Source organism: Anomalospiza imberbis, chromosome 3 (assembly GCF_031753505.1).
Source record: "Anomalospiza imberbis isolate Cuckoo-Finch-1a 21T00152 chromosome 3, ASM3175350v1, whole genome shotgun sequence".
In the NCBI taxonomy this organism is placed as follows: Eukaryota; Metazoa; Chordata; class Aves; order Passeriformes; family Viduidae; genus Anomalospiza; species Anomalospiza imberbis.
In genome coordinates, this window is record NC_089683.1 from 22,289,781 (window position 1) to 22,315,150 (window position 25,370).

The following is a 25,370-nucleotide window of genomic DNA, read 5'->3' on the forward strand; positions in this document are numbered from 1 at the left end:
TGAGTTTTGAAATTTCTAGATGGTACTCTGAAGGGAAAGAGTGTTTTCTTCTCAAATGTTAGGGAACTTTACTGAGAAAATTGTGCAAGCACAGTATAGTGCCGAGTGATCTGTACAAGACCAAATAGATCACACAGTAGCAGCATTAGGGGTAGTCAGAGGGTCACAAAACATTTGTATATGACATGTATGATAAAGTGTAAAGGTATTATATACTGTTTTTCCAAAAGCTAAGAAAAGTGAGGCTATGTTCAAGGAAGGAGTATTAAACAGGAGCAAGGAAGCACTCATGACACAAGTCAGAGTAAGTTCAGTACATGATGAGTGAAAACAAACACTGTTAAATTTCCTCTTGTGTCAGGACTGTGATAGGGGAACCGGTTAGGCATGGCAACGGGACTGCCTGTTTGCTATTCAGAAGCTGTACTGAATTGCTCCTTATTTAAAGTTGCAGCCCGTTACTCTTACCAGACAGCTGTGTTTTGCTTTTTCCACCTGTCACTGTGTGGCATCTATAAGATTTTGGTTTTATGTGAATGTCAATTTAACATTAAATGCCATTGACATGACAGCACAAAGCACTGGCGTCTTTATATCAGAATGGGCAAATCTTTTAACTGAGCTGTGAACAGGAATAGCTGTGGGAATCCCTGTATCTAATCTTCTCTTCCTGACAAAAATTAGAGGTGTCTTAGGGAGAAAAGTTCTAATCAGATGGAGAGGAAAAATATCCCCTGAATAAGAAAACTGCAATCATGAAAGAATAACAGACATTTTCTAAAATTAAAAAAAAAAAAGCTGTCGCATGCATCAGTTGTGGCTACAATAAGAATACACTTATATATTTACATGCAGATCGCTGCTGATGTCTTCTACTCATAGGGAATTAAAGTCATCAAGCTTATGTTGCCATTTCCTCAGTACAGAGATATAAATGTCCACAGTCATTCACTCTGACAGCAGTGTAGAGATACTGGAAATGGATGCTTTACCTTATTCCTCCTAACACACTCTAAGGAAATGGCTTTATATAAACTTTTTTTGCACAAAGTCGACAAACTGCCTACTTTGTTCCTCATTTTTCTTCTCCTCTGTTCAGCTATTGCTCAAATTACTATTTCATTGACTCTTACTCCATATATACTTACCCTGCCAATTTCAGGCTAAAATATTCTCCATTTTTCTGAAGTTATTTCCTTAAATAAAATCACTGTAATTTTAGTTTTATCTCAAAATATTTCTTAGTTTCTCAAAACAGTTAACTTGAGAAAGAGTACAGAAGTTTTCATGGTATTTCTTAGTAAAAAATTACCTCTACCTATCAGGATAAATGTATTTTCTTGAAAGAATCTTGTCACTATAGATCAAAGAATAAGATAATTTACAGCTTCTAATCAGTACTACCTGAAGCAATTTCCTCTACAGAAGATTTCAAGAGAAATTTCATCAGATTTCATTTAGAACTTGGATGCTTTATAGATTTCCATTTAATATCTCCTTATATTATAACGTTCAGAATTCACACCATTTTTCCATCAAAAAGATGGAAAGGTAGTTGCACACAAATGAAATAGCGGACTTGCACAATAGTCTTTTTAATAGCACCCTGCAATTTTACTTCTTATATTCAATAGCAATAATAGGAAGAAAAGTACTACAAAGACCAACAATTAAGGGCAGTTGATGATGCCTTGTGGGTAGCAAGAACTCAGGAATCACATAGGAAATAACCTGAATTAATTAACCTGATTTATTAGACCATCACTTCTCCTATCTCTGTCTTATGATATTAATTATTCAATTTCATTGACTTCAGCATGTATTCTCATTTCCTTCAGTAAAACTATATTTTAGCACCTTTTTGATTTGTTTTAGTATTTTTAAAGTATCTGGCATTATAGTTCAATCTGAAAAGTGAATAAATAAACTTCAGAGTAATCTTTCTGTTAATTCTGCTGTAAACTATAGCTTTATTAAACTAAAAAGATAATTATCATTTTGTATTTAATGTATTTATCGAATGAAAAATGGACATATTTTTTGGTAACTGAATTGTAACTGCACCAAAAAATTAAAAATCCATCAAATAATGAGTATAAATTTCTGGCATATCTAATCTTTAAGATATTACTAGGATAGCACTTTTAGAAAAAGAATGTAAGTCAGCACTGCATCCAGTTTTCAAAGCACTGCAAAAGAATACATCTTCTGCTTGTATTTTTTGCTTGCATTAATTAATGAATGGTAAAAAATCACACACCAAAGGGTTTGGAAATAACAGTTACAGTAGAAGGAAATCACCTGGTCAGATGGTCACTGTCTCAGAATTTATTATATTGAAATTTGGTTTATTGGAAACACACATGAGAAGTAAAGAATTAGTTTGTAGTTAAATTTGGGGATTGTCTCGTGAGAGAAAGTAGGAAGAAAAGTCATTACAGATATACTTTTCAACATGAATGGCTGCAAACTGATTACATATAATAAAATAAATTAGACACTTGGCAACCAAAAAAAAAAAAAAATGCTATGCAGACATAGGAAAAAAGTTTTGCCTTTCTACCCAGTACTAAAATTACAGTTAGAAGACTATGTCAAATTCTGTCTACAAACTTCAGAAAATGTGAACAATAGAAAACACGGTTTAAATCTAATCAAACAGTCAGGAAAAAAAGCCTTAAGACATAAATTATCGTATCTTATCTTACACAGAAAAATATGGTGCAGGAGAGTAAATCTTAAAATAAAATGCAACAAAATCAAGCATTTGAATGTAGAAATTAGACAAAATTCTATTTTCAAGTAAAATTACATTCATTAAAAGTAGGTGGAAGTGATCAAGGAAGTAGGATTTCAAAGGAACTGACTCGAGACCCTTGAAATCAGAGCCCTTAAAATAAGATTTTTTTAAAAACAGTCTTATTTTGGTTGGTTTTGGTTTTCTTCCAAAGGAAAGTTTCTACAGTTTCTCTAGGCAAATTAGAGTAGATTTCCCTAGTCATTCTTCAGTGGTTCTGTAAGAAAAAAAAAATCTAAAAGGTTATTCCACAGCTTGCTCCAAACCAAAGGGAAAACATTAGATGTACTAAACTAAGCAATGATTCCATTTCTGTGCCACACTATGTTGTGGTGCTCTGCCCTGCAAGATTCAACAGTAATTCATGGAAAGTAATGTATAAGATAATAAATTGGACGTAAATGGATCTTGGAGATCCCTTGAAACCTGGAAAAATATCTCTTTATGTGTATTGGAAACAAACTAGATATCCCCAAAGTTATTCCCCGCAAAAAACTCTTTTTTTTTGCCAGCAAAAATTAATTCAATTAATTGCATACAGTCTGTGGGACAAGTGCATTGTTTGTTAAAACTTGTTCACTCTGGTCTCCTTCCAGTGTACTCCACTCTGATCCTGACAAGTAGTCAGTTTCTTGTTCATTGTCGCTGTTGAGCAGGACGGGAACAGAAGGACTCCAAGTTAGAAGGTAGGAATTAAACTGATTTGTTTCAAATGCACTGCTCTATATATAGAGAACATCGTGCAGACTAATTTCATTGGTCTTAAAGCAAAAACATCTCACACCATTGGTGTGCAGTGAATGACCTACGGTGGCAGAATATATCTATAAACAATGTGAACAAGATAGATTAGAGAATTATTTACATTCTTTCCTAACTGTTTCCCAGGCTCTCGCCTGTTTAGAAAAACCCTCTTTTTCTCTCTGACTGAACTGAGAATATCCATAATTAATCTTCATTTGTACTTCTCTTCTCTTCTCTTCTCTTCTCTTCTCTTCTCTTCTCTTCTCTTCTCTTCTCTTCTCTTCTCTTCTCTTCTCTTCTTCTCTTCTCTTCTGACTGCAGAGATTGAGCTTTCCATTTTCCATTATTTTCTGCTGTACATTTTCTTCTACAGTTTAACAACTAATATATTCAACCCACATACGTCACAACACTACTACTAAATCTTAAAAATAATTGTGCTTTCTAAGTTTAAAAACATACAAATTTTCTTTCAATAGTGTTTCAAACTTAATAATACCTATCCAGTCATGTAGACAAGTAAAGATAAGTCTCTTAACCACAGTACATTCTAGGAAATTACCTTCAACATTAAAAAAAAAAATCACTACTGCTGAGAAATACACATTTCCCTACAAAGCAATCAATCAGATCATATTTATGAGCTACTTACTTGTATAAGTCAGCTGAAATCCTTGGTCAGTATCAGATCCATTGGTATTAAACTCTATCCACATATGATTAGAAGTGCTATTAAGAATAACTCCCATCATATCATTTTTGGTGAAGACTCCAAGAGAGCGTGAAGAACTGTCTTTTCCATCATACACCTTGCAGAAATAAGAGCATGAAATTGGACATCAAACCTAAATATATGAAAGATTTTCATTTATACAATAATTCCAAAGTTAGCAAAGTATTTCCAATAGTTTCCCAAAAATCCTAATGTATCTATTTTGAGAGGTATATAACTCTGGGTTATACAGTTCAGTGAAATCTTAAATATTCTGTCCCCCTTAATGTGTTTTACAGTCGTTTGCCTTTTTGGTTCTGTGAGCTCATCTTGAAAGAAATTAATATTTATATACAATTCTATCTTCTCAGGTTTCGTAAACTCAGATTGTTTTCTGGATTATTCACCATGACCAAAACAAGTATAAATTCTGAAATCACCATTGAAGCTAAATCCTTACAGCCTGCTCTGTTCTCTCCTGTCTGTATATATCAACAGCAAAAATGAGATATTTAAGTCAATCTGTCATCTTTTATCTCAGGCTCTAAGCCTGCAGCAATTTTGGTTTACTATCAGATTTAACAAAGACTGATAAGTTTTCAAAAAGATATGTGAGTCTATTTCCAAACTAATTGTAGAGATGTTCTTATTTGCCACATTACTTTACTGAAAACTTTCAACAATATTAATGTAAGTACTTTTTCAATTCCTAAAATTTTTAGAATGCCCTTTTGACTGTTCACAAATACAGGAGAAGTAAAAACTCTTGCCAAGGGGGTAAAAAATTACATTTTTTTTCTCATTGCAAAACTAAAATTTTTTTATATTGAAAGCAAAGTGCAAAAATAGCCTTCTGCAGTTTTGTTTTGTTTGTTGTTTTTTTTTTCTCAAGATGAACTTAAGAAAATAATTCCTTCTTTAAATTAAATAAATCTCTACTTTCTCATGAAAAAAGAAGCAATATAAAGTGTGTAAATACACACCATACATAAAATGTCATGTCGATGCTTATACAAAATCAAGAAATGGATTTGAGCCGCTGGTTTCTGATACAAAGTGTCAGTATCTCCTAAAGTGTCCTAAAGTGACTAGAGACAACCAGCATAAAAGCTACAATTACAGTAAATATTTCAAGCACTGGATCTTCATCCCTCACTAGCAGACCATATGGTACAGTGTGGATTTATACTGAATCCAGTGAGAAGAAGGAGTGACCTATTTAATAATCTAAATTGCTACATCTGAGTCACAGGAAGTTGTCCCTATTTGAATTCCCTATTTTGGGCGCAGATAGGAAAGAAAGCAAGCTCTGAAGTCCATAGCCCTGCCAACGTGCTGATTCCAATGGGAATATGTAAAAGGACATTCTGGTATGGGAATAGAGAGGAAATCAATTTCTTTATCATAAATGCAGGTAATAGAGAAACCTTAATTGGTGGAAGAGAGCTTAATTGTATAAATGGAAGTTGTGATGTGGCAATTGACTCAAAACCGGAAAACAGTCCTTGCAGTTCAGACATCAGCACAATTTTGCCTTTTCATCCTTTGGACCCTCTGCAGTATTTTGTTTAAAGATCTATAAAAGAAAGTATCTAACAGGTTGCTCAGAACAGCTTTGTCTCAAGCAAATCTTTCTTGTATCTCCAGGGAATTTTGCTAAGTACACTAGACATTACTCATGAGATGCTCTGAAGGATAACTGAGTTTCTTGAATGTTTCTTTAGGGTTTTCTAAGGGATTTTTTGTTGTAGATTTTTAAGTAGTTTACTAAATTATTTATAAACCAGATATCTGCAAAGTTTCTGAGAGACTTATGTACCACATTCTAGCAACTCAGTGGGCAATTAAATTCTTTCCTCCCTGCTGTATCTCTTCAGAGCAAAAATACTTCTGGGAATCTGCACTGTCAGACCATGGATAATGGGAGCAAAGGACAATACAAACCACATATTTCATCCATCTACTCAATTCCCTTTGGTCTAGAAGCAAAACCAAGATCTTGCAGTGTTTTATACATGGTAGCATTTATTATCAATGTTTTTGAAGGTAAAGATGGAGAAAATGCTGTTATTTTGATTGTAACTTTATAAACTAAACTATAAGTTTTGCCTATTTCATGGTCAAATAAAGTACTTGTTGAAAAGAATAGATATAATAACAAAGACATAAATGTCTACATTAAAGTGAAAACTTTTTTTCCTCCCCACCTTCATCCTCTCTGTAAATGCCTTGTTTTTTGCAGGAAATGAATTGTCACACTTAATTACATAAGGAAGCTCCTAAGATGATGAAATGGATAAAAATATAGTCACCAATATTTGATCCATAACAATTATGTCTTTAAATTCCTTGTGCGAAGCACTCAGTGCAAATTAAAAAAATCAAGAGACAGCAATTTCTAACATGTTAAATGGGTTACTGGGAGATAACTAGAAAGGAAATTGCTAACTGAATTCTGAATTCTTTGTGATTTTAAGTCTTAATTAACCAAAAAATTGGGGACATAAAATTGAAAGACTAATTTAATGTATGGTCAACACTTCAGATGAATATCAGGATTTTCATTACATACAAGAATGCAACATCTACTATTAGGAAAAGGCAACTTATTACTATGCTGTAGAAAAGTACATGCTCAAAATCTATATATATTTAGGCCGTGTTTCAAATGTTCCCTGCAATATAAAAGAATGAAAGAGAGCTTCTATAACTACAGTTTTAGTCAATATTGCAAAGTTAGCTTCCATTTAGGGAAAAAACCAAAAATCCCTGTGCTATATTTATAAATATTGCGTAAAGAGAAAAAAAAATACTAGATATTCAAAATCAAAGTTCAAATTTTAGGTTTCCTTTTAAGATTTATACCACTTTAAACAGTCTAATACTTCTAGAAATGTAATTGAAATCACGTCTCCGATAGTTTCTTTGAATCTAGTATAAATCATTGAATCGCGTATAAAGGCAGTGATGCTATCCACCTAATGGATATGAAAAGAAAGATAATTGCCATTGGAAACAGATTTATTCATGCAATGTGTTTATTTAGCATAGAAAGTGAAATATTTTTCTTATTACCTTAACAATATCTCCCTCATGCAGCTGAAAGCTCCTGGCTCTAAGATGGATTCCTTTTCCAGCCTCAGTTTCAATTTTATAGATACATTCATGGTTGTTGTCATAATTAGATGGAAAATTTGGAGACAATAATGTTCCTTCATTTCCAGAGACAGTTGCTCCGCATTCAGCTAAAGAAAAGAGACACATTAAAACAAAAGAAGTGAATTATCCAATTCAAGAAAATATGAGTTATTAGCAATAATATTTAGGCTCTATGATATCTCTAACAGGCTATCTAGAAAAAGTATATTTCTATCAAGTTTCATCTGTAGGACCAACTCCTAGAATCCCTATGACAGTTGCCATCTCCTGCATTTCACTGGGTCTGTTTATTATGTGCACTTATGTGCTTTTACCTTCAATTTATCCCCTAATCCTCCCATCCGATTAACCAATAATGCAGGCTAGCCTGGATACCATAAAAATTGAATACTTTATTGAAATATAGTTATTGCAGTAACATTTCAAATAAAAATAATATTGATTTTACCTCTGTATTCAGCTTTACAAAATAGCATTTCAAAAAGCACTAAGTACTTAAACAAGCAGTAAGCTGCCAAAAAAACCAAACCAAAACAAAAACCAAAAAAAACCACCAATCTGATACTAAATCAAGAGCATTCAAACATGTTTTTTCTCTAGCTGGAATAAACCAAAAAGAAAAAAAAAAAAAACAAAAAAACACAAAATCAAAAAACAACACTTATTGACATCAGTCAGTGCCAAGGAGACAGATCCCTTCCTTTCTGGGTAAAGAGTAGGTGAGTCTTTTTCACAGCCATCTGTAGTAAGCACCTATTGACACTTTCATTAGACATTTCTTGTTGTAGTTCCCCAGTAAAAAAAAGTAATAAAAACTAGGAGGAGTGGTATGTTCCAGACTATGGATTCAGTTTGAATTCTGAATAAAGACTAATAAAATTATGCCAAATATGCAATATAAATTCCACCACATAGATAAAAACATCTAAAAAGACAGCAAATAATATTGGTGTACTGTTCAAACCAATATTAAAACCACCTAAAAATGACCTAAAAACACCTTATAAAATCCCACAGTAACATTAACCTATCAACTATAAATCTTCAGCTCCTTTTTAGGTGCATGAAATTGATATTGATATCTCATTTTTCAGTCTAGGGATAAAATACTCTGTAGTTTTTGACCTAAACACCAATAGACCTCATTCACAGTTTTGTAAAAACGTAACAGGCATAACAATAATCAATTAATGTATAATTGTAAAAAAACAGATACACCCTATCAAAGAAGTGGTAGGTTTAGAAAAAAATCTGTATTTTTTCTAAAAATGTTTAATAGATTTTTAGGGTTTTTAGGATGGTAAAACATTTATTTGAGAAGAATTCAAGAAGAAATGTATGATTTATATTTGCAAATAAGCAGTCTAAACATTTTGTTTTTACATTTCTGAGGCCTTCGCAGATACCAAATTTATGTCCCTTTTGCTTTTAAAAAGTATAAAAATGTATATTTTTTTACTTCCTCCCTAAAATGAATCTGAAGAAAGAAAGGGAGTAAGAAGGAGAAGGAGAGGAAAGCAGGGATGGATGGAGGGAAGGGGAAAGGAGGGAAGTAAGGATGAAAAGGGGAACAAGGGAAGGGGGAATGAGATAATTATAAACTTACATGGAGCTTTATTTTTACTCTGCATTTGGGATCTCCTTAGGCAAAATGAAAAAGTAAACAACTAATAAACTGGCTCAGTATCTTTATCTGGCATGTTAAGTTAGAGTTCACTAGCTATTTTAAAGTAGAGCTTTATATTATCTCCTTCCTTATCTTCAGTTTTGAACTACATTATATTTAACAGGCAGAAGGGTATTGGGAAATAAGAACCCCTGCCTCCAAACTTCAGACAGATGAACTCATTCCTTGTTGGAGAACATAGGATGCATAAGGTATTTCTAACATGTTGAAAGTCACCTTACATTGTCTAAATGTTTCAAAGAACTGTCGTACACTGAGAAACTTGATTTTTATTTCAATACTTCTGTGGTAAAGCATGTCAAGTGTGTAATACTTATTACATATGACTACATATAAATGTCTCTCTGTACCTATTGGTGCGTACATATCCATATTTTTGTCTTGGATTTTAGGAAGAAGGTGGAACTGATTAAGTTTATAAAATGTAATACAAAGCAATGCCAAAATTAATGCCACATTAATGTAAAACATTTACAATACCAGTACTCTACACAAGCCTTCTACAAACAACTGTTTGCCTGGGTAAAGATGCATGCAAAAAATCAATAGTCCCTTAGGCTCCACCAGTATCTTCTTATCTACTTCCTTTAAAAAACTAGAAATACACAAGTACAATGTTGAAGAGAAAAAAGTATGGAAGCAAAGGACTTTTTCTTATTTAACGTTCATGCAATATTCTATGTTTTGTTTCAGTGAGTGACTGTAAACCACTAATACATATGCAGTTATAGAGAAAGTGTACAATGAGCTTTCCAAAATCTAGAACTTGACATATTTCTTGCTACAGTAAGAAGGTTCCAAGGTTCAAAGCCATGCTAATTTTAGATCTGTGAATAAAAGTACTGACATATAAGATAAGGGATACTAAAGACAAAATACTACTACCCTTCTAAAATATGCTACTTTCTGAAAGAAGCAGATGTATTGTAACATGAGCAATTATTTACTAAACTTTAATTACATGGCAAAGTTCTCTGAACTCAAGTTGGCACTCATATACCTCCAACCGATGCTATAAAACCATATTCATGTTATCCTTTTTCAAATCCCTTGTAAATATCTGACAGCTATGCAGTTTCATCAGGCCCCATCATTCTGTTCATTATCATAACAAAGGCTTGCTCAAGTCATCTGGCCAGTCAAGTTTCCTACTTCATCTTGTGTCAGTCAGCAAATCACTAACACAGACCCCAGAAAGAGGCTTTCAAAGGAAATGAAGCCCTTCTTTTTAAATTCCCTTCCTCAATATATACAAAGCCTGTCACAGCTCAGGTTAAAGTTTTCTAGCTATATTTTGCTAATCTTAGGATATCAAGTCAAAGCCATGTTTCATTAGCTCTCCCAATGTCTTGGCCTGGAGATTTAGGTGACTTTTTTTCAGAGAAATGTTGTCCTCATTGATGGAAAAAATCCTTTTTTCTCCAGACTGTTGGAGCTTCTAAGTGTGCTAATAACTGAAATCTCTGCTATTTGTGACCAGTGCCCAGATATACAGCAGACCTTATGCCCTAAGGAATTCAACTGACCTTTTTCTAACTGTTCCTGCGCACTGCAGTCCAGAACTGCATGACCATGCTTTCCATGCTTATGAACTAGAAACTCAATGAAATGCAATTACTGAGTCTGGCCTTGGCAGCAGCAAAAGCTTAAGCAGTCAAAGGCATGTCTCCCCTTCAAGGCTCTAATATTTTACTGAGTGGTATGGGAAAAGTCATGTTTTTTCTTTAAAAATATTTACAGTAGCTGATACTGCTGCTACTTTTTTATATCACAATTAACACATGCAGCCAATATGTATGACACCTAAATTCAATTCACTTTGTCTCTGGGGATTTGAACATGCATCTCCTATGACTTCTGCCTCACACAGAGATTTGAAAATCAGTCATAAAGCAAACAAGTGTTGACTAATCTCTTTAGCACAGTGGGTAGGGCATTAAATAAGGGAGGAGGAACACTTCTTCAAAGAAACTTATACATTAAACAGCTGGGAAATAAAATTCTGAAGTAACTCATGAATCAATATTCACTGTTACCTTGTGAGCACCGAACTACTAGACTGGAAAAATGTAGTCATGTTCACTTCCATTTCTTCACATCCAGTCTTTAATTCCTTATGCAAAATGAAACAAGAGCCTTTGGCCACATTGACATGCTGATTCTGCTAGCAAGCATCAGATACACTTTAAAATTATTTTACAGATACAAAGCAAATGAAGCCACATCTCTTATATTCTTGATGAGAGATCCAGCCATACCAGTTTTGTGTAAAGAAGGGATATGGTTTGTCCACCTATGGTAACTGAAAACTAAAGCACTGCCAGCCTTGAAAGATGTAATGAAACATTACCTATCTAGCACATGTGTTCTATAAGTAACTACTGACTTTATTATCTCAAACAGAAAAATGCTATCATATTATCTTGAAAGAGCTCTTTAGTTTTTGACTGCAGAGGCCACTTCCTTACTTCAATGCCTTCCAGATATCTGCTCAGTTCCAGAAACCTGTTTTCATCTTGACAACAATAAACTGCCTCCCCAGCCCAGAAAGATGAAAAAGATTTCTCACTCCCCCACATGAATAAAAACATCTTGTATTGTAATTTCATTCATTAACTACAATTCACTGAATATTACCAATATGTACCCTTTCCTCAATAAAAATCAACTATATCTGTATTAGTGTCTTCAAGTCTTAAATTATGCAAACATTGACAGGTATGGAATTTGCCAAGAGAAATAATCTTTACTGATCTTAAAATAATTACTGTGGATAGTCTGTCTCCATATTTTGATCCACAACCTTGTGTTGGAAGTATCAGGGTGAATTTAGGTGAACAGGTAAACTACAACATACCCATTGAACATGCTCTATGGAAATTGTATTTTCAGGACTAACTCCTCAAGCTGTAGCCTTTAAAGAAAATGAACATATTTCACAGTGCTCTCTGTGTGGTTATGTGATATGCATAGATTAGTATAATGTAGGTACAACTAAACAACTTAAAATCTGTATATGATATAATATGTAAAAATTGCTATAAAAAGATGTAGCACTGAAATACATGTTATGATGTAACAGAGATCCTTTCTCTGTGTTGCATGTCTCCCTCTCCTTTGTTTCCATATCAATCTATTTTACTTTTCAAGATACAAAATACATTGATTCAAAGTTCTACATTTTTTTACTATTAATATGGTCAGTAACACCTAAACCCACTCCAGATTAAAAAATTAAGATGCAGTTCTCACTTCATTTATTTCAATTTAGTCATGTATTTCAAATATATCCTGTGACCAAAAAGAAGTGTAATTCAAGATATTTTTCAGCAGAGAATATGTAAAAAGTATGTCAAAAGAAAAAAAAAAAGAACAGAAAAATAAATTGAAAAAAACCCCACCAGTGAGCCAGAAAACCATGAAAGCAAAAGAAATACTCATATTGACTGTTTCCTCCTCTAAAAGATTTTAGAGGAGGAACTACATGCTTTAATTTCACTACAGTTTCCAAATTGTCTGTTATAACCTTGGTAAGAAGTGCAGCAGACTGAAAAATGCTGCTTTATCAAACTGTTCTTTAATTCCCTTTCAGAGAGAGTAATCTGTCTGGAACAGATACTTGACCCCATTCTTTGTTCTTTTGCTTAATAAAGTCACAAAATTCTATCTAAATACATAAGTTTTTTCTTTCTTTCATTGTCTCACTTGAAATTGGATAAAAGGAAATCTCAGAGGGTAGATCTTTTGAAGATCATCAAACACTTCCTGAATATGAGCACAAACTATAAAACAAACAAAATTCAGGGATTTTTGAATTGCTTTGAAATATAGTTCATGTAAAATGTAACAATAACTTTGTTTAGTGGAAAAGTTTACTTTATTATTTTTTCTTCCATACATCTTGCTAAAAGGTTTGACAGGATTTTAAGCACATCTCCAAAGCAAAGATCAAATAAAAGTCGTATGTTGTCAGTTTAAAGGCTTCTCTGACACAAAGCACTCTACTGAGTGCAGAATATCTTTGTTGTATTTACAAAATTGTGCAGCAGTTCATGAAGTATGAGAAGAAGCTGAGATCAGACATTCTTTATATTTCTGTTGGATGATATTGTTATCCAGTAGGATGATTATGCAACATTAATAAAAGAGCAAAGGGGATCACGGATAAAGCATCGTATGCTCTGCCTTCACATAATAGCAAAAACTTAGGGTCCCCCCACAGTCAGTGAGGGGTCTCTAAAGCTGGGCATATGACTTCTGTAGGGCAGACACAATACATGACTGGACTCAAGCGTGGATTCATGTACAAACTGTGATACACTGCTAGGAGCTGAAGCTTCCTTTTAACTGGAACACTGCATCAAACTGAGGTGCACATGGAGTTTCCACAGAAAGTCGCTGCACAGTGTCTGAGTCTTTTTTGTCAACAGTCCTTCATCTCCAGTTCTGAAGCCTGCCCTCCACGTTGAGGGTGCACCTATAACTTTTCATCTGCACACTGCCAGGTGGCTGCAGAATGATCTTCACTCTAGTTTCATAAGTGCTGTTTTTCTCACCTGGCACTACTGAATTCAGAAACAGCGTTATGCTGAGTTTCTCCTAAAAAGTGATTGCCATTGATTCTTAAATCATACTGTTCTCATCCCACTTCTCACTCTTTAGCCTTGTAATTTTAGCCTGTAACTCTACACAAAGATTACATCATTCAAGATCTGGTAGTGTTTATCCTGTAACTTCATACTTGAATAGTACCTTGTAGATAACAAGCAGGTAATAGTTATTTTAATGCACAATAAATATTACACAATAAAATATATGCACAAATATATAATGTAAAATACTTTTAGTCTGCAGCACCCACATGTGATCCATTTGGTGTAAACAGTATCATAAGCCACCAGTGAAGATCTTGAGAAGGTCTGCATGAAAAATATAACTGTACCAGGGAGAAAGCAAGAAGATATTTTTTTTCTCATTACTATTATGATTATTATTGTCACCACTACCCTTACTGGAGAGAGTTTTTTGTCAGAAGATTCTTTCCTTCCTCTTACCAGTTGTTGCCTGAGGAGTGACATTCCCTGTTTTTCTCTCTCTTTTCTTCTCTTTGCTTTTCTAAGATAGATTTCTAGTAAAGATAGGTTATCAACTGCAGCATTTGCTTGTTACAGCCTCAAGCAGCTAAAGTGTCGGGTAGCACTTCTTTGTGAGGCCGTAGCCACAATGTTTACGGGCACTCCAGGGTTGCGGAGTATCCCGGCGTGGGTTAGCAGCTTTGGTGGGTCAATGCAGAGAAGAAGTGAAGGGAAGAGAGAAGGACACTTTGCCTGCAAAACTGAGAACCTTTATGAGTGAGTGGCTCTCAGATTGGTGTAAGGCAAAATGCCGACAGACAAAAGATCGCATCTGATTAAATAGGGGGTGGGCGGACAGGGATGGAAACCTGCCTTGCCCTATGGGGTTAAACTGAGGTAGGGTTTCACAACCAATGGAGACATAACAGAGGTGGGTACAGTGTTCTGGGACAAATAGGAATGCAAAGGTGGGGTGATTGACACAGAACTTTCATGAAGAAGAAAGGAGTGGTTACAAGCTTGACACCCCAACGGGGAGTGACAACCCCTGATTGACAGAACCATGTAAGGAGAAACTCTGGGAGGAGTGAGATGATTGACAGGTGACTGTGGATCTGTGCGGTGGGAAATCTTGGAGTAAACAACCTGGACCAAACCACTGTGAGGGAGAATAGGGGTACAAGGAACATGTCTAACTAACATGAATAAAATCCCTGACTAAACCAACCCAACCTACAACAATTGACTGTGAACTGCACTACTAAAGCATGTTCATGTCAGCTTCTCTTAATACTCTAAGCAACACCTCTATGAAAGTGGTGAGGTTAGAATGCCTCAGTGAAAACCCTACTGAAATGCTTTGCTGAAAACAAACTTCTTATTCTATATTTTTTGTACCATTTGAATGCACAGAATAATGGAGCAGGAAAGGAAGGCCTCAACAGCGGGCAAACTTTTTTTCTGTGGTTCGCTTAATTAGTTCTCAATCCATATGCCACTGAAAAAAGACACTACTCACATTCTCAAAACAAACCCTATGATGTTAATTGGCCTCAGGGGATTATTGGCACAAACCAAGGCATGGGCATTTTTTTGTACTTAAATTATTTTGAGATTTTTGTCTACTCTTTCTAGTATCTTCTGATACTAATCTTTGGACATAACATCCCTACATTATTTGTCTTAGTAGGAAACAACACATAGCAGACATAACATTAAACCATAGAAAGAAGGCAAAAGGGTTCCTTGAGGCAATCTTTATTCCTTGTAACTATAGCTGGCTAATATTTCATTCCAGGCCTCAGATAAAGGTAATTGAGGTCTCATAGAAGTCACTCCTTCCAATTCTGAAAGTAAAATCAGAGTGCCCATGGTGTAACAATTGAAATCTGCAGTGATTCCTGAATATTAAAGTTTCAGTTTTCAGATAAAGACAACTTAAACCTGTAATTATTATATGGCACCATATTTTAAAGATTCAGACAGAGTAAGACTCCAAGTCTAACTCAAGCAAATTTTCAATATTCAGTCAAAAAACTGAAAATAGAAGGGATTAAATAACACAACCTTGTGACTATATTTATAAAAATGTTATGTTTTAAGAGAAAGAAATGGAAATTATCAAAAACATCAAATAGCTAGAGTATGTATACATTGTATAAAATGAAAAACAGCCTATGGACATAACATAGCCTTTAAATAAAGAAGTCTGAAATGCAGTGTATCCTGAATGCATGAACATCCTTATTTCTGTCTGAAGATTCGGAGACTCAGCTACTGATGTTATGTAAGATTTCTTCTTCATAAGCAACTCTTAAATGAGAGCTCTCTCTGCCTAAACTCTAGCTAAAAATGAACAGCAGTTTTCAGACTTACTTTGACTTCTTAAAGCTGAACTCAAATCCAGATTTAATGCTACAGAGACTTTAAAGAAAACAATGAATATCAGATCTCAAGCATCTCACAGAAATCTCCAATCCTATTCACACTAACAGGATTCCCACTTGTTTCAGTCTCACTGAAAATTAACTCAATGCAACAACATGACAGAGTATATTCATTACAATTGATGACTTTGCAATGAATATGAACTTAACTATTAAAAAGAAATAGCTTATTAAATGGTGTCAGCATTTTATTGTAGCACCCTACCAATTATTCAAGTAGTATTTAATATAACAACTGAATATGATAAATTAATGTGATATTAATGTGAATATCAGTGAGCAATACCTCAGTGAAGATTTTACTCAAATACTGTATTAATATTTGACTATTAAAAGTCAAGTGCCATATAAAATTTAATAAAGGAGCAACACCACTTAAATTCGAAATGAAAATATATTGGAGCACTTTCTTTTCAGCTTTACCATTTATGTTTTTTACAGCTAGATTTAGGAATTCTGTACAATTGAAATGACTCATTTGGGACAGGAAATAATGCAAGTTAAAACCCAAGCCAAACAAAAAAGACCCAGCACTCAAAACTAAGGTTATTCATTTATATGTTGTGTTTGAACTCTGTTCAATCCTTACCATTAAAGGCTAGCTTGAGCTGAATATAGTGTACACTGTGTAGTGTGTAGTGCACAAATAATATTTTCATTTTATGTGATACATAGGTAAAATTACACATTTTCTTAAAGAGATAGTGAGCAGGGAAAGTGTAGACAAGCAGACAGAAGCATCTTGCAAATCAAATACTATAATTGTTGAGACAATCACATAAAGGAGAGTTGAAGAACCAATTCAAAGGTTTCTTCCCTCTTATGAGAGACTGGAATGTTAAGGGCGAATAACTCAAACAATAATTCATTTGCAAAAGCAGCAGGGTGCTTTGCTGAGTCCAGGTTTGCACTCCACCAAAGGAAGGGGAGGAGAAGGAGTTTTGGATGTTGGTGGTGAAACCTCCAATATGCATAAGAGCAGCCCTGGTGCAGAGGGGGTGAACACTCATCACCAGACAATGACCACTACAAACTGACCTTTGTTTAGCAACAAGCTGGCCTTTGAACCAGATAAGGGAAAAGGCAACTGGCTCAGATGTAAAACTTAATTCCCAGGGGAGTTATTGGGACATTCACACATGGGCCTGAAGGTATTCATCCCTTCTGTTAATGCATGACTGGCTACACTATGCTGAGAAACATTAGAAAATGTCATAAATGTCATAAACTATCAAAGACTCTCCAAACTTTATGATGGGGGGGCTTTCCCCACCCTCAATGGATTAAGACCACAATAATAATTTTGAGCAATCGACATCTAAGTTGCAATAGTCTTATAGATGGATCCTCATGCAGTGATAAATTTTCTCTCCACTATCTACTTTTATTGTTTCTTTTTTTTCTTTTCCTGATATATTTTCTTAAATTATGTTTCTTTATATTTTCATTGATTATAATAACAGTGGCCACATACCTTCTTTCCATTGCAACCAAACTGCTGTAAAATAAACCTGCCACATAACCACACACACACCTAGAGATTAATAGATAGATATAATAGATAGATATATTCTGGTAATTCAGTGTTGTTTCACTCTAATCTTGAGAATTCTTGTTGTTTTTCTCTCACACCACCCAGAGTCAATCAAGCTACCTTTCCCTAAACCGACTAGCCAGACCAGAGTATCATATAATTGTAACATCAGACAGGATCCCCTGGATGTGGTGGAGTGATCAGTGTGGTTCAAAGATATTTAGGGTTTTCTGGTGTGACCTGGACTTACTGAAAGGTTTTCTGTGGGAGAAAGTCAGCATCAGAGAGGGTTGTGAGGAGAAGGACATTGACTCTTAGTGGGTTACTGAAGGGTACAACTACCAAGAGCAAGTCAAATGGTGACTGTATTTCTGAAATTATAATGATAATTTCTTTCCCCTCAGTATGACCTGGATACTTGAGACCTGCTGAAAGGTTTTCTGGTGTAACCTGAGCTTTTTGAAAGGATTTTCCTGGAAGAAAGCCAGGCTGACTCTCAGAGAAGGCTAATGGGGAGAAAGACATTAACCTTATGTAGATTAGAGACAGATTTGAAAATAATGACTACCCAAAAGGAGTCAAATGTGGCTCTTCCCCTCCTGATGAAATTGAAGTCTTTTGAAACGAGAAGGCAGCTACATCTGAGCTCTGTACTTTGCAACTCACTGTAACAGGTTCTCCACTCCAGTTTTCACAACTTGCCTTCAGTAATCAGTCAACAGCGCATCTTTGCCAAGTGGGAAGGAAAGAATGCAATGTCTCCTATCTTTCAGAATTTCATCAGTATTTCACAGTGCACCATAAAAAGGAATACCAAAACTAAAATGCTCATTCCTCACCTTTTTAGAGGATTACTGCAAATGATAAAGTCACATTTCAGAAAGCATTAAGGAGGTAATTTCAGTGTACATCAGATGCGTTCATTTGACACTGCAGTGTAAACTCCCTCCTCTGCCTCAGTCCCTACTTCTTGGCCACCTATGTCTTGAAATGTACATACTCACAGGTATCTTGTTTCGTTAAACACTTCTGTTTTTGCACATACCCTACTCCTCACCAAGGCTGAGAAGACACAGGTAACCATATAGATCTTTTTTTTTCCTTTATAGAAAGATTATTTAATGACCTTGTCTTTGAATGCTATGTTTTGGCAGAGTTCCATAGTTGGCAGATGTAGGAAGTGAAGAATCTAAATTGAATCCATGTAAGCAGCTGATATTTACAGAACAAATTTTGTGTACTACGTGCTAGTTTAAGCTATCTAACAAGCAATTTAGATGTGTTTTAATAGGAAAGCATCCTCTTAATTTTATAGATATTTTTATAGATCCATGGATTTTATAGATCTATATAGATCTAGACATTTTAAAGATCTATAGATTTTTAATTTTATAGAACACAGTAGGTGCTATTTCAATTATTTCTCCAAGAATTATTGTATTCCTTTCTTTCCCTTTCCTTTCCTTTCTTTCCTTTCCTTTCCTTTCTTTCCTTTCCTTTCCTTTCCTTTCCTTTCCTTTTCCTTTCCTTTCTTTCCTTTCCTTTCCTTTCCTTTCCTTCCTTTCCTTTCCTTTCCTTTCCTTTCCTTTCCTTTCCTTTCCTTTCCTTTCCTTTCCTTTCCTTTCCTTTCCTTTCCTTTCCTTTCCTTTCCTTTCCTTTCCTTTCCTTTCCTTTCCTTTTCCTTTCCTTTCCTTTCCTTTCCTTTCCTTTCCTTTCTTTTCCCTCAGACTCAAAACAATTGTGTGTAAGTGGAAACAACTGCTTATATCCTTCCTCGAGGACAGAAAAGTCTCTCCTACCCTTGCAAATTGAAGCTTTTTGCCATTTCTATGACCTCTAACGAACTAGAGGTTCATTTTTTTTAACTTCTTTTTTCATTTTGTTTTCATGGTTTTCTGGTTCACCAGATTGTTTGGTTTTCAGGAATGCCTTCCTTAACCTATGAGTCTTTCAATTCATTTTCTAACAGTAACACAACTCCAAGACAGAGTATTAGAAAGCTCCTGAATAGTTTGACTTAAAGCAAACTCTAAAGTAAGGAAAGTATGATTAAAAGCATAGTCTTGGTTTGTTAGATGAGATTTGGAAAATCTGCCTTAGCAACAGATTTCCTAGAAATAGAATGTGGATCCTGTTTAAAAGGTAGTGATTACAATATGATAACATCAGAAATCTGATTTTGACAGTCTCCTTTAGGTGGACATTAGCCTCAGAATCAGGGACTTCAATAGACTTCAATAAGATGTTGTTCCACCTCATTTCTGGACACCACTATTCATCAAACTTCTGAGATTCACACAGCTTTGTGGCTATGCAGAGGTGCATGACTGACTTGAAGCTGTACTCTTGGATCTGTACTCTAGGGGGACTACTCACTAAAAGCTGGGGTTTGTCCACAGGAAAAAGTAGTCAGCTGTGAAATGTAAATGAAACTATAATAGAACTGTGCAATTATAGGTAGAGGAAAAGAGAGTTATTGCTGGAAGGAAAAAGTGGTAAGAATATGCATCTACGCTTAGATAGTTTTGTCTTCACAGTGGTAAGTAAAAAGGTATATATTTTTAAATGTATATATAACATTTGCAATTATGGAGAGCAAATGGCATAATGGGTATAAATTATATATGTAGAAGTGGTGTCAGCAACCCATCACAACCATAATTACTAACAAAATGCATGTTTTCGAATGATTTTCTGGAAAACACTGGAATAATTATTAAAGCAATAATAACAACAAAATAACAAATAACAACACTGGATAAAATATTAACAAATGAAGGGGAAGAAAGCTGTTTTCTGGTTGAAAATCTCAACTAAAGATAATCAGAAGAAACTTGTCTGTACTCCAGTAACTTGTTTTTTACCTACACACACAATGCAAACCCAGTAATTTTAAATGATAAGCCTATTATCCAGAAGTAGATCTGGAAAATTAAACCATCACACATTGTCAAACACATCAATTACAGCAGCATACCAGATGACAAGGTTAACATCCTTACAGGTCACAAGTTATTTCAGAACAGTTAAAACCCAAATATTTGCATCAATACTCTCAAATCAAAAGATATGGGGTAATGACATTTCTTTTCAAGATATTATGCATGCTTATATTCCAGGTAGCCATTGCTGAAATTATATTTTTCTCTTGAAATTTTCTGTAGACATGTGCTCGTTACTCAATTCTCTGCATCGTGCAAAATAGAAAAGTAGCAGAGTTCCCCTTAAAGTCACATTCCTCTGTTACCGTGAATTTTGAGGAGAGGGGTAAAAAAGAACACCGTGAATGTACATTGAGACAATACATCTCAAAGAACAGTGATATACATTTAGACAGAGTTTTTTTTTCATTCAAATTAGTGTCCATATCCTTTATATTGGGGAAAACTGCAGAAAAGACTAACTGTAGCATACGAGCTGCAGTGAGTCACCAGCTCAGTAAAAATCATGTGATAGTTCTCCCAAATGCAGTTACCATGTCTGGAAAGATGGGAGGCAGTACTATTGTGTAAAAGAGTAGAGTGTCTCATCTGCAGTTATCAGCTATGAGGACAATTGTCGGGGAATCCACCATTGTTATTAAAGTGTTTTGATGAAGCTCTGGGAGGAAACGAGATTTTTTTATGGATGACCTCACTACCTTCTTATAAACAATTTAAGAATGAGAAACTCTCTGTGAGGAGACTGGCAGACCCAGTGTTCTCACACTTGGTATATAGAGGTGGAAGGACAGCAGGTTCTTGAAAAGCCACATCCTGTCAGTGTAAACTGAAAATTCATTAGACAGGAGGGGGATTTGCTTCTGTAGGAAAAGCATCCCTTAAAAGAAGAAAAAAAGGAAAAAGTTTAGTCTTCTGAGATGGGGGAAATTTGACACCACCTTGGGTTATTATAGTATGTGCTCTTTAAACAGTGCAAAGGGAGTCAGCCCTAAGGACCTGGATCTTTTGCACACGTTTTAACAGTAAAGCTCTTTTCCTCAAATAGTAACAAGTAAGTGGCTGTAGGCAAAAACTGCTTTCTAGTCAAGGGACAGATCCACAGTCAGGACACATCTAGAAATGGGGTGACAATTCAAAGGGAAACCCTAGCTAGTCTCTTCAAAACTCTGGGGTCAGGTGGAATAGTATGCAAAACAACTTGAAGTGCATAGCTGAGCTACACAAAATCATTCTAATTGAAAAGACAAAAGAGTGAATGGTTGACACAAGGAAATAAGATTTACAAGTCCACCTGTTTATGAATATGAATATGAATTTGATTTTATAGTTAGACTTGGTGGTGTATTTTGTTGTGAAAAGGAGGGTTCTTATTGCAGAAGAAGGTATGCTGCTTTATTCTGAGAAACAACCAACTTCCAGGCAATCAGATAAAGAAATCCAGGGGAAGACCATCTACCTGCACAGCATGGAGAGAAGACACTGAAAGTTATGATAATATTGCTTATATGTCATGGTTTGATTTTGGTGTAGTGCCCCCATGAAAATATACTTTTTCTAAATGAGTGCTGTGAGATGTGATTAGGAACAGAGTAGAGTAGGCTTAAGTTTAAAAACAAAGGTAAAAACTTTACTACATTACTACTACGATAATAAAAGATAAACAGAGAATTTATGATGAAAATCTTCTAAAACATTCTTCCTTTTTTACTTAAACTTTAACAAACTACAGTGAGACATAACTTGGACCTTCAATTAAGTTACTACCTTTTAGATAATTAATGTTTAGTTCATCAGGGGAGAGAGGAGTCTCTCTTGTACCATAGACCCCCGAGGAAACACAGTTGCAACCCTTTATTTTTCTGTGCTACACATGGCACTGCCCAGAGAATATCTGCTAGTGTGACACTCTCTTTTCTATGTCACAGTGCTTTCACTACTATGTATTGACTGAAACTGTTCATAGGGTTTCTTTAAGGATGCTTTGTTAAGGATTAAAAGAATAATAGTTTAGTTTCTTATTTTCAGGACAACACTCTCCTCCATTTTCTCCTCCCCTGGGGCTGAGGGTCTCAAGAACAGAGATTATCTTTTTCTTGAAGACATAGGGCACTACCACATCCTCCTCACTTTTCTCTGTTCAGTCTACTTCTGCACTCACAGTTGCTGAAGTAGGTCACTCTTACGCCTGCACTTTCTTGGTCCAAGCCATTGCATCCTCTTAAAAAATGCAGTCTCTGTGTTGCAGGAGAGATTGGTTCAGTCTATGGCTATACAAGAAAAGTCTAGCTAAAAGCTACTCCATCATTTCCTCCTACTTAGGATTTCTTCTTCTAACATCTTAGGTCTCAGACTGTCTCTTTTCTCTTTCAGATTGAGGAGGAGTAATATTTTAAAAAGCTTTCATTTCTTAGGAAAGGGTTGAAAGTCTCAGACTCTCCGGATGGCTGAAATCTCAGCCCAGAACTCCAACTCCAACTCCCACGGCTGGGCACCTTCCCCCTCTTCTCCTTCTCCTCTGCCCACGTACTGCGGGCACAGTTCTCTATCTCTTTTACTCTCTCTCTCTCCGTGGGGGGAGGGGGAACAAAGACATCTTGGATTTTCTCCACCCTTCTGTCCACAGGAGCTGGCCTGGTTCCAGTCCCTTCACACCCTGGGCCTACCTCTCCCAGGCTGCATGGCTTCCCCTCCCCCACCCATCCTCTGGCTGGGCAGGGGAGAGTCTGCATCCTTCACTGAGTGGAACTAAAGAGAGAGTTCCCCTGGGAGTTCTCTGCTTTTAACCCCCTGTGTTCTCAGAGGCGTGTCCAATGCCTTCAGTGGTCACTCCAAGTGCCAATATCCAAACCTGACCACTGATTGGTTTTGACCCCAACTTCTTGAAAAAATTCACTTCCTTGTCAAACCATGACATTATACAAGACTCAAAATCTTAAATTAAGAAAGATAGCATCATGATGTTAGGCTAACTAGACCTCCCAAGCTCTGATTTCGTTTACCTGGAAAATAACTCTTCAAAGAAGATGAAAGGGTGGAAAGATACAAATAGTTCTCTGATCAAGAAACTTGCACAACAAGTTTGAGATAACCCTAGAGGAAGGATTTGAAATTATTTACTTGGATGGAGAAGGGCAAGACTTTTGGAAACCCTATTGGTTTGTTGGTTTTTTCAACAGCAGATTAAACTGAATACAACTTTTGTGATACAAATCAGCATATGCTCGTGTAAATGTTTAGTTTATAAATTAAGTACAATTAAATTTGAAGAGCTTTGTCCTGGTTCAGGGCAAATGTGGGGAGAACCCCCAAAGGGCTTCCTCTAGAAAGCAGATTCAATCAACCCCTCTCCCATCTGGTTCGGGAAAAATACCTCCTTGGAGAAAAGTGGAAAAAAACTATTTATTAAACAATAAAACCTAAACAATATTAAAAAAAAAAAAAAAAAAAAAACAAAAAAAAAAACACAAAAACCAAAAACTATTGCTGTTCCAAAAAGGAGACAAACTCAGAAAATCCTCTCCATGGGCTGTTGCTTGGCTCATTCAGTCTGTTATCAGTCCCTCCGGTGTTGGAAATACCAGGGCCCAGGCCTGGCCATGTGGGCCGCAGGTGTGAGCTGCTGCTGCTCTTCTGGTGTTCAGTCCAGTCCAGAGCAGGTTTAAACAGGTCCAAAGAAAAGAGAAAAAGCCCCACAGTCCGGGGACTTATTTGCCTCAGCTAGCCAAAACTAAGTAAAAGCAAAGGAGATGTCTGTCCCACTGTCTGTCCATCTGCAGACAGCACAGTCCAGGAGCAGGAATGTGAAGGAATGAGTGCAGTTTTCTGAAAACAAACTCTGCACTTCTTCCCTCCCCACTTCACTCTCAGAAGAAGTCTTAAAGGTGCAAAACATATTATTCAGCACAAACAGAACAGACTATTTGGGATACAAGCATCATACAGTCAACCCAGGACAGGCTTTCATCCTGAATTTGATTAAAATTATCACAAAAGACTGTATTACCATATGTCACAGAAGGACTAGAAAATCCTTGTTAATGTTTATATATTGTGTATGAGAGTTTGATCAGTGTAGAAATGACAATTAGGAAGTAAAAATCAAGAAACTACTGAACTTATGTACTTATGTACTTATCAATTTATGCCACTGAATTGAGACTAGATTCAATTCCGAATGTAGACTCCAAATCCAGCAGATTGCAGGACAAGGCATTTCTTTTCACTCTTCTGAGAAAGAAGAAGTCTTTCTGTGAACTCCTTTTCAGGGTAAGAGGATATCTTCACCCCTAATGTCTTAGGTGCCATGGCAACAAGAAAAGGGACTTCTGTAAACCCTCTTAGTGTTACGAAAAATATCACTAATAAAAGCAGCTATGAAGGCCACTGAGTATGTCTTTCCTCCTCAGTTTCACTCAGCTATCTAGCAAAGTTTCTTTCCTTGCATTTGTCTTAGTTGCATTATATATAGCTTGCTACACTACAAGAGATCAAATGAAGACATAGGTTGAGTTAAAAGAGTTATTTAGATCATCTCATTTTAGAGAAGTGCCACTTGTCTTTGGTTGCTTTATGAAAGGTTTTACTAATCAGTTAGAAAATGGTATCTCATATATTGATTTAATGACATAAGTGTCTCAGGGCCAGTCGACAAATTTGCTAAAAACTAAAGATAAGAACAAAAAAGGAAATGTTGGGCTCTCTGTAAATAAACTCCATTTCAATATGAATGGCAGACATATCACATATACATAAGATTAGATGTGTATCACCAAAT

General features: G+C 35.5%; 1 protein-coding gene across 1 annotated transcript in view; it reads right to left on the reverse strand.

The window, feature by feature from the left end:
* Nucleotides 1-25,370, reverse strand: part of CSMD1 (CUB and Sushi multiple domains 1) — a 1,092,711-nt gene that overhangs the window by 209,500 nt on the left and 857,841 nt on the right. The window contains exons 22-23 of the mRNA XM_068183622.1: nucleotides 7,329-7,498; nucleotides 4,194-4,350 (exon numbers count right to left, since the gene is read on the reverse strand). Of these exons, the coding sequence (XP_068039723.1) occupies nucleotides 4,194-4,350; nucleotides 7,329-7,498 (327 nt within the window). The remainder of the gene's footprint in view (nucleotides 1-4,193; nucleotides 4,351-7,328; nucleotides 7,499-25,370) is intronic.